Below are 16,976 nucleotides of genomic sequence, written 5' to 3' on the forward strand. Positions count from 1 at the left end.
ACGTCGACGACAGCCGGCGCCTGACGCCACTGCGTCGGGCCAGGTAGGGGTCCTGGGGGCTTTGCGCAGGCGCAACAGGTCCCTCTGGAAGAGGAAGTGGCCCGTGAAGCCGAGGCTGTAAGGAGGGGCGTGATGATACCGCCGGGGAGGTGGTGGGGGTAGTGGAAGGAGACCGGCTGGGTTGAGCCTCCCCGGGCTCCTGCGCAGGAGCCTGGGGTGCTTTGCTACTTGGCAGGCCCGCTCACACGACTCCAAGCTCGACATGCGTGTGCCCGCCGTGTGTAGGCCAGCCCTCTTCGTGCGCTCGGTTCCATGCACCTCCCGCCCTTTCCCTTGCGCTGGAGGGCGGCAGGCTCGCTTTCCGTATGAGCAGCCGTGTACGGCCATCCGCCTAAAGACACGTGCGCGCGTGTGCAGACGGTCAATGCGTGGATTGCAGCAAAATGGGGGACGGGGTGGGGTGGGGGAGGAGATCTGAATAATGCGTCTCTCTTTCTCTCTAGGCAGGGGTGGTCGTTTCCGCTGCGGCCGAAGGTCCTCCTCGCCTCCCATTCCGCCAAGCGGGCGCTCCGCGGACTGGAAGCCCGTCCCTGGGCTGGGCTGCTCGGGCGACTCCTCCTCGTCGGCGTGGAGATGAGTGGCTCCTTGGGCCTCCTTTCCCGCATCCCGGCACACCCGGATTCCCGATGCTGGTTTCTGGCTTGGAACCCTGCAGGGACCCTCTTAGCCTCCTGCGGTGGGGACCGGAGCATCCGCCTCTGGGGAAGGGAAGGTAAGATCCCAGCACCCCCCACTCCCGCCTTCAGCCGGCCCCAGGCGCAGCCGCCTCCCGACTGAGCCCTGGCCTGGCTGCAGCAGCAACAGCCTCTCTGCACCCCGGAGAGCCGCTGCTGGTCACTGCCTTGGTGGACCTCACTGCTGCAAAGCAGCTCCACGTGGAGTATTTATTGATGAAGGATGATGGGAGCTGTCGCTGGCAACATCATCTGGCCACCCCAAGTTGGGAGCCCCTGCTTTCCAGCAACCCCCTCTTGCCAGTGTCCTCTCTCTCGGCAGGTGACGTCTGGGTGTGCAAGTCTGTGCTGGGCGAGGGACACCAAAGGACCATCCGTAAAGCAGCCTGGTCCCCCTGCGGCAACTACCTGGCTTCAGCCAGCTTCGATGCCACCACCTGCATTTGGAAGAAGAACCTGGAGGATTTCGAGGTAGCATAAAGCTCCCTTTGGGGTTTTGCATTTGATTATCTCATGTTGATTTATTTTGGTCAGTTCAGATCTGGCACTATTAATTAGTAGGCCTGTGCAAAGTCAGATTGGGGAAATCAGACAGGGTCCAATTTTACAGAAATTGGAGGAATTTGGTGAGAGCCCAAATTCAAGTTTGGATTGGACTTTTCTGACCCTCTTAGTCTCTGCTCCCCCACCCTTCTTGTAATCAGGGAGGGCATCTTCTGCCCTCTCTGCCTGCCAAATTTGTATATACCAAAATTTCCATTCTTTGGAGGCGGTACAGTCCAAGTTTCTTAGGTCTATCCAGTGGTCCCTCTGATTTTTTTCATCTCTGTGTGGAATGAGTTTTATTCTGGGTGGCAGTATCATGGCAGTGTGTGCTCATGTGCATTCAGAATGGGGCCTTCCTAATTCAACCTGAGCGGGGTCTAAAATTAACTGAGCAGACATCAGAAAACTTGTGAACGTCCACACACCTTAGAGGGAACAATGGATCTATCCTTGGTGTTCCACGCTGCGTACTAAATACTTTACTGAGAATTGAGACCAGGTTAATCCCAATTGAAGACTGCATTTGGTCGCTTATTTTCAACTACTGGCTTAAATTAATTTACAACCCTTCTGGTTTGGCCACCCTTACTTTAATGGATAGCTTTCCCTTTAGATGGGGAAAATGCAGTGGAGAAGAAACTTCGGTGTTATGGCCTCCCGCTTTCAGATCTGGCTCGTGTAGGCCTTCTTGTGGCCAAGAATCATCAGCGCCTTTGGGATATTGTGCTTCAAAAGGAAATAATGTGAACTACACACTATGGTTGTAGGAAATTCCAGACAAACCTTATTCCCAGCTAAGGTTTACTTGTATAAACTTACTTTCCTTAAGGTCTGCCATGCCTTTACTGTGGTCCAGTTAAATGTGCTACCATTGGCTGTTTTGGTGGGTAGATTTCACTATACCCCATATTTCCAATGGCACTGCTCCTGCAGCTCAGGCGTGATTGAGTCAGTGGGGCATGTATTATTGCATTGTGCATTTTATAGAGATGCCCTCTTCTTATTGGCCCAATTCTCTTACATTATCCCGGCAGGCCAGACAACCTTGATGTAAACTTTCTCCTTTCTGACTCTGATGCCGAGATTACCTACCATGTGGCCAAATTTTTTGCCTTTGCATGTAACATCAGGAAACAAATGGTTAACACTTATGTAAAGTACATGTGTTACTGTGGTGGTGGGTTGGTAGTTTAGTATCATTCAGTATTCTTTATTTAATACTAGAGCATTCTAAGTTATGTTGCCTGTAACTGTTGATTATTGTAACTGCTGGCTGGTCGTGGACGGTAATAAATGATGGATTGACTAAAGTGCTTCTCCTTCTCCTTCTGCAACAGTGTGTAGCCACTCTGGAAGGCCATGAGAATGAGGTGAAGTCTGTGGCCTGGGCCCCATCTGGCACCCTCCTGGCCACCTGTAGTCGAGACAAGAGCGTCTGGGTTTGGGAAGGTGAGAGGCTTTTAACATCAAAATTTGAGGTGGGGGTTTCTCTCGTTGCACAGTTGGCAGTCAGATCTGCTGCAAATCATCTGTTGGCTTACAAGCAGATCCATTCCTGATGCCCCTTCTGTCCACCCTCGCTGTATCTGACAAGTGTTGGTTAAAAGAGAGCCAGTGTGGTGTAGTGGTTAGAGTGCTGGACTAGGACTGGGGAGACCCAAGTTCAAATCCCCATTCAGCCATGAAACTAGCTGGGTGACTCTGGGCCAGTCACTTCTCTCTCAGCCTAACCTACTTCACAGGGTTGTTGTGAAAGAGAAACTCAAGTATGTAGGACACCGCTCTGGGCTCCTTGGAGGAAGAGCGGAATATAAATGTAAAAATAAATAAATAAAATGCAAGTCTGAGAGTTACAGACAAGGCAAGCACCTCTTCTGCCTCGGAGTTCCATGTACTGGAAGAGCTTTGCTCTCCATTCACCTACAGAAAGGCTGTTTTCTTGGAAGCAAAACATGCCCAGAGGCTGTGGGCACCTTCCCACAGTTTTTTTTTTTTGCCTCCCCTCCCTAGTGAATGGCTGCATGTCTCTGGGTCTGCTGTGCTTTCAGATCAGACTCTTAAGGGTGGGAGCGCAGGGGATGTGGCCTGTGCTTTTGGGGTGGGGCTTGCTGGCACCATGCCTGACCCTGCTGCTTGAGGATGCCTTTCCTAGCTGGGCTTCTGCTCTGGGTCTCCACCCACGGTTCTGTCTTGCAGTGGACGAAGAGGAGGAGTATGAGTGCATGAGCGTCCTCAACTCCCATCTGCAGGATGTCAAGCATGTTGTCTGGCATCCTAACCAGGAGGTGAGTTTTCTTTTATTTATTTAGCAGATTTCTGTACCGCCCCACACGCAAGGCTGTGGGTGGTTCACAATCTAAAAACAACAATTAAAACATTAACACCGTTAAGCAATACAAAATATAGATAAGAACTCTAAAACATTAAACTTTAAAACTATATAAATTAAAAGCCTGGTTAAACAGGTATGTTTTCAGATCTTTCTTAAAATCATCCAGCAAAGGGGAGGTTCTAATTTTGTTAGGAAGCACGTTCCAAAGTTCTGGGGCAATCTTAGAAAAGGTAGGTGGGTGGCATTGTTGGATACAGAGGGAATTTGGCATTGATTGAGGCAGTTCCTTGACTTGCTATACAGTCTCCAACTAAGAGTTTGAGAGAGAGAATGATGCACAACGTGAAACTTGTTAATTTTAGATTATTATAATGTATGGAGCCCTCTGTTTTATGTAATGGATGAACTCGGGCGTTACGGCTCTGTTTTATGTTTTGACAGTTTATTACTTATTTGACCATGTTGCTTTTATGTAAAGTTTTTGTACTTTGTGTTCTGCTGGTTGAATGACCGTAACAATAAAGAAGAAGAAAGCTGTTAATTACATTCCATTGCTACATGTCACATATAATATGTCACATTAAAAATGAAGTGTTGGCACTTACCTGAAAGGTCATTTTCTTCAGAGGTATGGGTTGCATCCGCAGCTAGGATGGGTTGTCTCGACCTCCTGCTCCTAGACAGGGCCAATCAAAAACTTCGGCTGGCAGCAGTAGGGAGGGGCAATCCCCTGACACTCCAGCTCATAGCCAGCTCTTACACCGCTCCAAAAGAATCAAGTCAAAGTTAACTGCCAACAGACCTAGCGGAAAAAACACAAACAGAAGAGAAGACTCGGCAAGGGCCGTTCCGTAAAGACAGGGCCCAGAGAAACTAACACCCTGCAAGGGGGGACCAACCACCCCAGAGCGAAACCACCCCACAGATACACAGGAGACAGATAGGGTGTCAGGTACCAGGACAGCAGGCTAACAGACCAGACAAACAAGCGGGCGGGGGCGGATGCAACCCATACCTCTGAAGAAAATGACCTTTCAGGTAAGTGCCAACGCTTCATTTTCCTTCAGAGGAGGGTTGCATCTGCAGCTAGGATGGGACCTACCATAGCCCCTGAGACACTGGGTGGGAGCTGTGAGGTCTGGCTCAAGAAGAAACTCCCTGCTGTAATACTCTTCTCCCAAAGGCCGCTTCTGTCGAGGTCCAATCGTGGATCTTATAATGCCTCACAAAGGTAGAAATAGAGGCCCAGGTGGCAGCGCGGCAAATATCAACAAGGGGAGACAAGGTGGAAAAGGCAGCCGTAGAAGCAGCGCTTCTAGTGGAATGAGCCATAATCCCCTCTGGAGCCGGAGTACCTGAACTAGCGTAGGCTAACCTGATGCACTGGCAAATCCAGCGGGACAATGTGGAAGCTGAAACCTGCCTCCCCAAGGAAGCATCCCTAAAGGAGACGAACAAGGAGTCCAACACCCGAAAGGACTTGGTGCGCCGCAAATAAATCTTCACTGCCCTGCGCACATCCAACTTATGCCACTCCCTTTCCCTAGGTGAAGAGGGATCAGGACAGAAGGAAGGTAGCATAATTTCTTAAGCCCTGTGGAACACCGAGTTAACCTTAGGAATAAAGGACGGGTCTGTGCGAAGCAGCACATAGTCCGGATAGATTAGGCATAACTCTTTACGCACGGACAAAGAGCGCAGATCCGAGACCCTCCTAGCAGATGTGACAGCGACCAGAAATAAAACTTTAAAGGAGAGCAACCGTAGGGGTATGGTCCGTAGGGACTCGAACGGGGCCTTGGTAAGGGCCTTCAATACCAGATTCAGATCCCAGGTGGGGAATCTATGAACAGTGGGAGGACTGATGACCGACGCTCCCTTGAGAAATCTTTGAACGTGGGGATGCTGAGCCAACGAAGAACCCTCTAACTGTAAAACCGAAGATACAGCAAAAACTTGACGGCGGAGTGTATTGGGACGCAGCCCCTTATCCAATCCCTCTTGTAGAAAACTTAAAACTAAACTCACAGGGGCAGACTTGGGGAGCACCCCCTGGGCGCCACACCATTTCGAGAACACCTTCCAGGTTGATTGGTATACTCTGACCGTGGAAGGCCTTCTGGAGGCCAGGATGGTGGCCTGAACGGAGCTAGGGTAGCCACAGGCAACTAAATCCTCCCGCTCAACCTCCACGCGAACAGATTGAGCCAGGCTGGATCCGGGTGGAATACCGGCCCCTGACGAAGTAGGTGGACATTCAACCCCAGCGGGGAGGCGGCTCGATGGACATCTCCACCAGGTCCAAAAACCAGGGCCTGCGTGGCCAGTGCGAGGCTACCAGCACGACCTCTGCATGCAACGTCCCAACCCTTCGAATGGTCTGAGGGAGAACTACGAATGGAGGGAAGGCGTAGATTAGCCCCTGCAGCCACGGGAAGGTCAGGGCGTCCACGCCCACCGCCCCGGGGGAGTGATACCTGGATAGGTAAAGGTCCACCTTTGCGTTGTCCGTCCTGGCGAACACGTCCATGACCGGTTGCCCGAAGCGCCGAACTATGCGCTGGAAGGCCAGAGGGTCCAGGGACCACTCTGCTGGGTCTATTTGGGAACGACTCAGCCAGTCCACGACCACGTTCATCACCCCACTGACATGGTCCGCTTCCAGGGACAGTAGATGGGATTCCGCCCACGTCAGAAGGAGGGAGGCCTCCCGCATCAGGGCCTTGGATCTTGAGCCGCCCTGCCGGACGACATGGGCTTTGGCTGTGGCATTGTCCGTCCATACCATGACATGACACCCCCTGATCACTGGAAGGAATTCTGAGAGGACCAAGCGAATTGCCCGCAGCTCTAGCCAATTGATTGAATTTGCGCATTCAGCCTCGGACCAAATGCCCTGAGCCACGTGCTGAAGGCAGTGCCTGCCCCAGCCCTGGAGAATGGCGTCCGTGGTCACCTGGATCCGCACCACCGGGAGGAATCTGATTCCCTTTGATGTGGCTGGAGACACCCACCAGTGAAGGGACCGTACCACCCGAGGTGGGAGGACAATCGGTTGCCTGGACCGACCCATCACCTGGTCCTGGTATTTGAGGAGGAACCACTGGAGCGGGCGAGAGTGGAAGCGGCTCCACGGCACTATTCCCAGAGTGGAAATCATGCGGCCCTGCAACTGAGACAGGGATAGGATGTCGGACCGGGGGCGAGCTATCAGGGCCTGACAGGACAGGAGCAGGGATTGCCTGCGTTCCGGGGATAGACAGACGGTCCCCCGAACTGTATCTACCTCTGCTCCCAGATGGCAAAGTTGCTCTTTGGGCTGTTGCTCTTTGGGCTGTTGACAATAAACCCGTGGGTTTCCATGACTTTGAGGGTCAGCTGGACATCCTGGTGACCCTTGACCAGGGAAGGTGACCTGATCAAAAGGTCGTCCAGGTACGGGTACAGGTGGACGCCCATGGTCCTCAAGTGTGCCACGAGTGCCACCATGATCTTGGTAAACACGCGAGGCGCAGTCGAGAGACCAAAGGGCAGAGCCCGGTACTGAAAGTGCTGGGAGCAATAGGCGAACCTCAGAAAGCGCTGGTCCTGTTCGTGAATAGGCACATGAAGGTATGCTTCCTTCAGATCCACGGAAGCTAGGAAGTCCCCCTGCTGGAGTGCCATCAGGATGGAACGTAGGGTCTCCATGCGAAAACTCCTCCTCCGAAGGAACCTGTTCACGAACTTGAGGCCCAGGATCACCCTCCACTCCCCGTTCTTCTTGGGGACTAGGAACAGGATAGAGTACACCCCTCTCCCTAGTTTACACGGGGGAACAGGCTCGATTGCACGGATGGCCTGCAGATGGTGAATGGCCTTCAGCATCAAGCGGTGCTTCGCTACCTTGTGGGAGCGAGGGGAGGGGAGAAAACGATCTGGGGGCTGGGCCAAAACTCCAGAGAGTATCCTGAAGATACAGTCTGCAGTATCCAGGCATCGGAACAGGTCTGCGCCCAGGCGTGCACAAAGTCCCCCAACCTGCCCCCCACTAGAAGGAGTTGCTGATCCTGGGGAGGGGGACCCTGGAGCGAGTCACTGGGCCTGGGGCCGCTTGAACCCCGACTTGGGGGGCTGTCCGGAATGCTGGTTCTTACGAAAGGAGTTGTCCCGAAAGGAGGACCGGTTCCTATTCCAGGAGGACCTATCCGGCCTGTTTTGTCTGATACGGAAGGACGACTTGTAACCCCTGTATCCGAAAGATGATGAAGGGTAGCCCCTTCGGTCCGGCCGTTGGGATGAGGCCGTGGATGGCATGGCCTTCTTGTTATCCTTGGTCTGGACCAGGACGGACTCTAAGGCCTCACCAAACAGCTTACCCCCTTTAAAGGCGGAATTCGTGAGGTTGGCCCTAGATTTTTGGTCAACCTTCCAATTTTTTAACCAAAGGTGGCGTCTGACAGTAAGATCAGAGGCCAGGGCCCTGGCCGACAACTGGGCAGCGTCCAGGGAAGAATCAGCCATAAATCTGACGGCCTTCCCCAATTTATTAAGACCCTGCCAAAGGTTGGGGAGCTCCGGCGGGACCAAAGAAGTGAGTTCCTGCACCCACAGAATGGCCGCCCTCGCAAAGATTGAGTTCGCAGTTGAGGCACGGATAGAGTGTTCGCCTCATGCGACCTGCGAAGGGCAGCATCGCACCCTTTGTCCTCCACGTTTTTAAGGGCATCCTCTCCCTCCTTAGGGAGAACCGCTCCCGTCACCAGGGTGGCCACCTCGGCATCAACAAGTGGCACCTTAAGTTTGCCCATGAGAGAGCTGTCAGTATTGTACATGCGACGTACAGCGGGAGGAGGCCCCTTGCCCTCAATAGGCCTGTCCCACTCAGCCTGGAAGGTATCCAAAAACAGCTGGGGACACGGAACAGCAACCTCCTGGGGTCTCAGTGAAGGCAGCACTGTGAGGTCCCCTTCAGGTCCCAGGATTAGGCTGAACGACCCCCCCCCCAGCGGAGGGTCTTTCTCACTTTGTGGAGGAGGACTGGGTAATCTGTCTGGGAGAACAGGCGGAAACTAGTCTGAGGCAAGGAGGACGGGTCCTCATTGTCCCCCGATAGCTCCCCCTTCTCCCTATCTGAGTCCGAAACCTCCAAAGGCGCTGGTGCCTCACGGGGAGCAGGGCGGGAGGGGGTAGCGGCGGGCAGCCGAGAAATCGGGCGGCAGGGGGACAAAGAAGGGGGACCTCCTTCTTGGGGCGGTGCGGGCGGGCCAGCAGGAAGAACGGAGTTCGGCGCGGCAGAAGTCGTGCCCAAAATGGCCGCCGGTACACTGGTGGAAAAACTCTGGGTGGGAAAGGTGGCCGGGGCTGCAAGCGGTTGGGCGGGAAAAGGATGCTGCGCCGCCACAGATGGGGCCAGCCAGGGCAGCTTTTGGAGCTCCTCCACCACCACTTGTCTCAGCAAAGCTGCAAATCGCGGCGGGATCTCCTCCCCTTCTTCAGCCGAATCTGCTGTTGGAGCAGGGGCGGCGGTGGCCGCGATCAGGACGCAAAGGCGCTTGGCGGGTGGAGCGGAGAGGGAGCCCCCCAACCCGGCCGCTCCCTCCAAGGGGTCCCCGGGCTCACCATCAATTAACCCTTCCGATGCCGGCTCCCGAAGCAGAACGGGAGCATCATAGCCGGCCCCACCATCTTGGAGGAGGATTCCTCCTGCGGGCTGTTGAGGTTGGGGCGGAGACTTGCCTGCCAACGAGCGGGAACCTGAGGAGGACTTAGCACTCTTCTTTGCCCTTTTACCGGCGTTAGCTAACGCCTGGGACCGAGTACGGGGCGCGGGATCAGGAGCCGCAGCCCACTCGGCACGGCACACGGAGTGTGCTATCGAATCCTCTGAGAGGGAGGGAGAAACCTCCCTCTCTTCGCGCTGAGACTCCATCACCGCAGCGGGTATCTGGGAGTCGCGATGAGGTACACAAGTCCCTTCCTACCCCCTTGCAATAACCTATCGCCGAGATGTAGGAAAGAGTAAGGTACAGAGGAGCAAGAACACGGTCCTGCAGGAGCGAGACAGGGCGAAGAACTGGGGTGTCAGGGGATTGCCCCTCCCTCCTGCTGCCAGCCGAAGTTTCTGATTGGCCCTGTCTAGGAGCAGGAGGTCGAGACAACCCATCCTAGCTGCGGATGCAACCCTCCTCTGAAGGAAAATGCAGTATGCAAACACTGAGTGTCTTCCAGAGTAGAACAACTGAAATAACTTATGTAAAAATGGCAGACATTGCAGAATTATGCAAAACTTGCTCAATTTACATAATTTATACAGCTTGCAGAATTTTTGTTTCTGTCACATGTAGAAACATCCTGGCTATTGCAGGGGATATTGTTAGAAGGGCAAGTACCCTGGAGCCCTGCCCTGCCCTCTACCACTGGGAAATCTTATTGGCAGCCTTCTGGTTTCTCAAACTGCAGCAGATATTGCCCACTCATTTATTGCCAGGAGGACTAGAAACTTGCTGCTTTTTGAAATGTCAGCTGGAATTCTACTCCCAGTCACGTTCTATCCATTTCCCCCCTTGCACTTCTGCAGAATGATACATACACACAGCCTTTCCCTCTGACACTTACTTGTGACTCTTGCTTTCTGCGGCCAGTTGCTGGCATCAGCCAGTTATGACGACACGGTGAAACTGTACCGGGAGGAGGAGGATGACTGGGTGTGCTTTGCCACCCTGGAGGGCCACGAGTCCACGGTGTGGAGCCTGGCTTTCGACCAGAGCGGAGAGCGCCTGGCCTCCTGCAGCGATGACAAGACGGTGCGCATTTGGCGCCAGTATAAGCCAGGCAATGAGCAAGGTCAGTGGTGTGCCCAGGAAGGAGGAACGGGTCCAGTTGAAGGATTGGTGCTTCCCACTTAGACCATGGCCAGCAGACCCGAGATTTCTGATGTCGTTTTTGCTGTTCCATCAGGGAAGCAGGGCCTAGAGAGACCATTGTGGGCAATGCAGAAGCCCAAATATCAGCTGCCACTGGAGAGGGGAGGCTATTCTCCAGAAGAGGAAAGTTAAGCTTGGTGGTCCTGCCTAACCAAATGTGAGCAGACTGACTCTGACCACCAAATGCTACTCAGAATTGCAAGAGAAGAAAGAGCTAATAAATGACTGTTGGTCCTGTCCAGAGTTTGAAGATTTCCCCTCAGCTCCAGGGCCCGAAATGCTTGAGTTAAATTGTTGCATGGAGACTGCCCCAAGCGTCCAGGGTATCTGCTTGCTGAGTGGCGAACTGGGAGCGTTAGTGCTCCTGCATCCTTTGGGCCCCAAAGCGGGAATGGCGATAGATATTTGGGTCCCCCACCCCATCCCCCGTTTCTACAGTCAGAAGGTATCACTTTCATCTTCAGCTTAAACTCCTCTTCCCCAAAAGCCAAAGCAGGCCGGACTCAGGAATTGCTTGTATATATTGCAGGCGTGGCTTGCAGTGATGTAGAACCCACCTGGAAATGCATCTGCACCCTTTCTGGCTTCCACACGAGAACCATCTACGATGTGTCATGGTGAGTTGAGGCAAAGGAATGACATTGGGGTTGCTCACGTGTCTCCCTTTCTACTGCTCCTTATAACCTTCAATCTCACTGTTTCCCAGTTTTACTACCCAGGATTTTATATATTTCTGTTTTCTTATGTCTTTTAACCCTATTACAATTTTATGCCCTCTTTTTATGCCTTCTATGATGTTCTTAACTTTGTTTTTACTCCTGATTTTTTTTTTAATAGCTTTTTAGTATATGCTTGTGTAGTTATGTACCCACAGGCTTTTAATACTTTTTTATAACTATAGTTTTATTTTAAATTTTATTTCTATTTTTGGTCCCTTGTAGCCTCAAGATAGATTTGTATCTTGTACTTCGTAATTCATCCACAGACTTTTAATATTTGTTCTTTTATGTAATCACCCTTTAACAAATGTTAATACCGCCCCATTCACAAGTCCCTGGGTGGTTTGGTTTGCAATCTAAATGTACAACATTTAAAACAGCTTAAAATACAGATCAAAAACTCAAAACTTTAAAACAATAAATTTAAAACTTATAAAACTACCATTAAATTATAAAGGCTCCCCTGACTTCAGTTAGTAAATTTAAAGATCATACAAATATAATTTTGTTTAAGGTGAATAAGTTTTTGTATTAATTTAGATTGATAAGAGACTGCTTTATTGTGATGTATACTGGTCATAGATGGTAAAGGTTTGATTTGACTACAGCTCCCATCATATTTATTTATTGATTTGATTTGATTTCTATACAACTCTTCCAAAAATGGCTCAGGGTGGTTTACACAGAAAAATAATAAATAAGATAATATGGCTCCCTGTCCCCAAAGGGCTCCCAATCTAAAAAGAAACACAAGACAGATACCAGCAACAGTCACTGGAAAGATGCTGTGCTGGGGGTGGATAGGGCCAGTTACTTTCCCCCTGCTAAATAAAGAGAATCACCATATTAAAAAGGTGCCTCTTTGCCAAGTTAGCAGGGCTTATCATCCCCAGCCACAATGGCCAAAGGTCAGGAGGGCCAAAGCTGAGCAGCCTCAACCATGATTTAGCACCATCTGAATCGGGCCGGTATTACAGCAATCCATTAAATGCTGTCTTAAATCAGTGGTATTGGTTTTTAAAAGACCACACACCATGTTCAGACCTATCCGCCTGCAGTCCAGTTACTGTCCCTTAATCTTCTGCAGGTGCCGCCAGACGGGAGCTTTGGCCACTGCCTGTGGGGACGATGCGATCCGGGTGTTTGAGGAGGAGCTGCTCTCAGACCCGCAGCAGCCCACCTTCAGCCTGACTGTCCACATGGCCAGGGCTCACTCCCAGGATGTGAACTGCGTGGCCTGGAACCCCAAGGAGGCAGGGCTGCTGGCTTCGTGCAGTGATGATGGAGACATAGCCTTCTGGAAATACCAGCGCCCAGAGGCTTGAGTCTTTCCCTGGTAGCCCATGGCAATGATGTAGGCCTTGGGCTGTCAGCCCGAGCTCTGCAAGTCACACACCCCAACCCCAAGGGCAGCAAGCGGCTGGACGATCACGTGATTTACTCTTGCAGAGGTGCTGACTGGAGGAATCCTGCACTGAGACCACCGGCTTTGGCTGAAAAGGGGTAACTTGGTTGTGGCTGCATCTATAGTCTTTGTAGATTTCACGCTGTTGCTCAGTCAGTTCCTTGAGATCCCGATTGATAATCTTGTCTGGTAGCTGCATTTAAAATCTTCCCATTGACACAAGATGGATTCTTGTCAAGCAGAGCCTGCCGGAAGGAATTTCCTCCTGCTTCTGTACAAGAACCAACCGTGGAAGGGAATGAGTGCTGTAACTGCTGGCTTCAGAAGGGACAGCGTTGCTGGAGCAAACTGTCTTGTGGCATTACATGTAAAAGTTACCGTGATTGAGTGCTTTGTCTCTGGGTTGTGCTCTCTCTCTGGACTTGTGTATAGCTGAAACTGCAAAGGAACCGCTGTTATTTAGCAACTGTGAGGAGTCAGGTTGGCTTAAAGGGTGTTCTTATTGTAGGCTGAATTATAGTTTCCGCTACTACGTATGATTGGGGTGAGGTGGGTGGAGAATGAATCATTGGCACTTACCTGAAAGGGCGTTCTCCTCAGAAGTATGGGTTGTATCTGCCAATAGTATGGGTTGTCTTGACCTCCTGCTCCAGACAGGGCCGGTCCAATCACAGAGAGTTTTCCTCATGACCAGGAGGGAGGGGCAATCCCCTCAACCTCAGTATTCAGCCAGCACTGTGATGCTCCGTAACCAAAAGATACTAGAAGAACTTACAATAAAAAAGGGGCACCAAACACAACCATGGGAGGGAAGGAAAACACCCCACGGAAAGGTACATTGGTACTCACCGTGAAGGTGTCTTCTGGCTGGTGTAGAAGAGGTCACCCAGGCTTGGGATTACATCCCCCCCACATGCTCCAAAAGGCAGGAAGTAGTCATACTTGAAGATCCTTAACCCAGTGCATGTGGGCGGATCTCCTCAGTGCTTAAAACAGCTCAAGCTACGGAATGAAAACCACAGAACACAACAGAGAATATACAACAATATACAAACAATAATGCGGAGAAAGACAGAAAAACTGTCCCCCTACAACCAGATCATCAGCTCCAGCCTAACACAACCCGGGCGGGCCTTGGGTGACCTCTTCTACACCAGCCAGAAGACACCTTCACGGTGAGTACCAATGTACCTTTCTCGGCTGGTGTAGGAGGTCACCCAAGCTTGGGACATACCACAGCATCAACCACGGGAGGGAAAATACCCAAGCTGGAGCTACTGACCCGGAAGGACCTGTTGCAGGACCCTCCGACCAAATGCTGCTCTGGCAGCTTCATGTTCATCCAACTTGTAATGCCTTGAAAATGTAAAAGGCAATGACCAAGTAGCCGCCTTGCAAATCTCTTCATGGGACACCGGTGAAGATAACACAGTGGAAGTGGCTGCCGATGTAGTTGAGTGCGCCGTAATCTGACCAGGCACCGAAAGTTTCTGGGCTTCATACAACATCGTAATGCATGAATGAACCCATCGAGCAATAATGGCTGAAGAGACCTTGCATCCCATCTTAGAAGCCTTAAAGGCCACAAAAAGAGCATCTGACTTACGAAAAGCCTGCGTCCGGTTGCACTCCTTCTCTGCAGGGTGACGAGCATCCGGACAAAAAGAAGGTAATTAAATGACCGCCTCACGATTAAACTGAGACTTTACCTTAGGGATAAACGAAGGATCCGGGATAAGTCTCACAGAGTCCTTAGAGAAATTACACAAATTACTCTCAACTGACAGAGCCTGCGATTCAGAAACCCTCCTGGCTGATGTTACAGCTACTAAAAAGGCCACCTTCCAGGACAGCATCTGCAATGATACAGATCAAAGTGGTTCAAATGGCGGAAACTGCAGACCCCACAACACAATATGCAAATCCCATGACGGAAAACAATGGCAGACCAGAGGAGACAACAAAGCTGCCCCCCTCAAGAACTTGCGTAGAAGAGGGTGCCACGCCTGAACAAACGCTGATGAGGAAACAACATCTGGATCAAGCACGCCGCCTGGTGTTTAAGCGTGTTGGGTTTCAGACCAAGCGCAAGGCCATCCTGAAGAAAAACCTAGTAATCCCCTCGACCTGCACTTGTTCAGCTGCAGGGAGAGCTTTGCTGTCCAGCGCAGAAAACTACGCCAAGTCGATTGGTAAATCTTGTTGGCTGAACACTTTCTAGATGCAAGGATGGTAAATCGGACCTTGACACAGCAGAACTGGATGGTCTGGCAAACTGAGTGGATGACCTACGGTCAAGTCGACGATCTCAGAAAACCAAGGCCCTCTGGGCCAAAAAGACGCAATCAATATCAGGGATGCCCGGAAACCCCGCAGCTTCCTGAGGCAACGGGAGAGCAGCGGCACTGGAGGAAATGCATTCAGCAGACACGGACGCCATGGCACCGATAGCGTATCCGTCTCTTCTGCCCCCAACATCGGGCAACATGAGTAAAACCTCTGAATCTTGGCATTCTGAGGATATGCAAACAAGTCTATCTGGGGACATCCCAGCTGCTCTGTCAGCCACCTAAATACTTGAGGGTGCAGGCCCCATTCTGCCGGCTGGATCTCCTGCCGTCTTAGCCAATCTGCCCGAACATTGGAAATTCTGTTTACATGATGGTCCAGAATGGATATTAAGTTGTTCTGTACACATTAAGATATTCCTTCCCTTCACCAAGGGCGTGAAGGCTCTTAGGGCCAGAAAGACAGCCCACAGCTCGAGCCAGTTTATGCTATGGAGCAACTCTTCCACCGACCAAAGCCCCTGGGCAGAACTGTTCCAACAGTGAGCCCCCCAGCCCGATAGACTGGTGTCCGTCGTGACCATCACTCTCTCGGGTTCTATGAACAGCTTGCCCTTGTCTAGGTTCCCCGGGCCGTCCAACGAATCGACTCGCGAAGAGACACCTAGAGAGGAATGTTCTTGTCACGTTTGAGGGCAATCCTGTGCTGGTAAAGGAGGAAACCCCACTGTAACTGGCGTAGATGAAAACCTCGCCCAAGGCACCGAGTCCATAGCCGCCACCATGAGACCCAACAAACTTGCTAGATTGAGAAGGCTGGCCCACAGTCTCGAAGCAATCACACGAGCCAGTGACGTTAAGACCTCCATCCGATCCTGTGGCAGAAACAGTTTGCCTACTGAGGTGTCCATTACCATGCCCAAATGACGAAGGCTCTGTGTGGGCATCAGGTGACTCTTGCCCACATTTATCAGAAACCCATGCGCACGTAACACAGACATTGTTCTGGACAGAGCCGACTGAACTGCCCCTTCTTGAGCAAGTTGTCGAGGTAACAATACAGGTGGACCCCCTCAGTGCATAAAGTGGCCACTAGCAGACTAGAACCTTCATAAAAACTTGGGTGGCTGATGAGAGACCAAAAGGAAGGGCTCTGTACTGATAATGCCTCCCCATGTAGCAGAAGTGGAGTATATGTCGACTGCGTGGATGAATGGGGATGTGTAAATACGCCTCCTGGAGATCTATTGAAGTCATGTAGTCCCCCATCTGCAATGCCTCTGAGATGGTACAAAGGGTTTCCATCCTGAACCTCCTTTTTATCACAAAACGGTTGACTGGGCGTAGGTTGAGAACTGCCCTGGCCGATCTGTCCTTTTTTGGCACCGTAAAATCACAGAATAGATGCCCTTGCCTCTCTGAAGAGGTGGGACCTCCTCTATGGCCCCTATAGCCACCAGATACTGAATGGCCATGGACAACCCCTTGTGCTTTTCCGGTTTCCCAGATCTAGGGGTAAGGAGGAATCTGTTTCCTGGGGGGCTGGCCAGCTCCACTTCGTACCCGTGTAGGCTAATGGAAAGAACCCACCTGTCGATGGATTCTTTCCAAAACAGTCCAAATGGCAGACCCCCACTTTGCCTGAGTGGGAGTCAGAACTGCTGCTTGGGGGCCCCGCTGCTGGTTTCCGAGAGACTGATGGTTCTGCTGAGTGCACCCTTGCCTGCCTTGGCCTCTGGATCTGTTCCACTGCGATCAAAAAGGCCTAAAAGGCTCCCTCTGACAAACTCAGGTCTAAACGCCCTGAAGGTTTGCATCGGTCTATGATTAAAACTCTTGTCCTTCTTCCTAGGAGCTGATGGCAGAGCCCTGCGGTTATCCTTAGTTTCAATGAGGACCTCTTTCAGGGCCTCATTCCCAATTAGCTTTCCCCCCAGCATAGGGAACAGCAGCTAATTTAGCCCTAGACGTATTATCAACTTCCAAAATTTTAGCCATATGTTGCGTCTTGCCAGGACACCTGCACTGACCGCACGTGCCGAGAACT

General features: G+C 51.6%; 1 protein-coding gene across 3 annotated transcripts; it reads left to right on the forward strand.

The window, feature by feature from the left end:
* The first annotated feature begins 5 nt into the window (after window positions 1-5).
* On the forward strand, window positions 6-13,155 carry CIAO1 (cytosolic iron-sulfur assembly component 1). 3 transcript variants are annotated; one of them, XM_053269494.1, is made up of 8 exons: window positions 6-117; window positions 504-772; window positions 1,057-1,205; window positions 2,618-2,729; window positions 3,477-3,565; window positions 10,236-10,437; window positions 11,047-11,134; window positions 12,324-13,155. In XM_053269494.1, the coding sequence occupies exons 2-8, from the start codon at window positions 634-636 to the stop codon at window positions 12,559-12,561; spliced, it is 1,017 nt and encodes a 338-aa protein (XP_053125469.1). In that variant the 5' UTR covers window positions 6-117; window positions 504-633; the 3' UTR covers window positions 12,562-13,155. The 3 variants fall into 3 exon arrangements, with proteins under 3 accessions (XP_053125469.1, XP_053125471.1, XP_053125470.1); XM_053269496.1 differs by having other exon boundaries at window positions 26-43; XM_053269495.1 differs by lacking the exon at window positions 6-117 and adding an exon at window positions 157-281.
* The last annotated feature ends 3,821 nt before the right edge of the window (window positions 13,156-16,976 follow it).

The sequence above is a fragment of the Hemicordylus capensis genome, chromosome 8, assembly GCF_027244095.1.
Source record: "Hemicordylus capensis ecotype Gifberg chromosome 8, rHemCap1.1.pri, whole genome shotgun sequence".
Lineage (NCBI taxonomy): Eukaryota > Metazoa > Chordata > Lepidosauria > Squamata > Cordylidae > Hemicordylus > Hemicordylus capensis.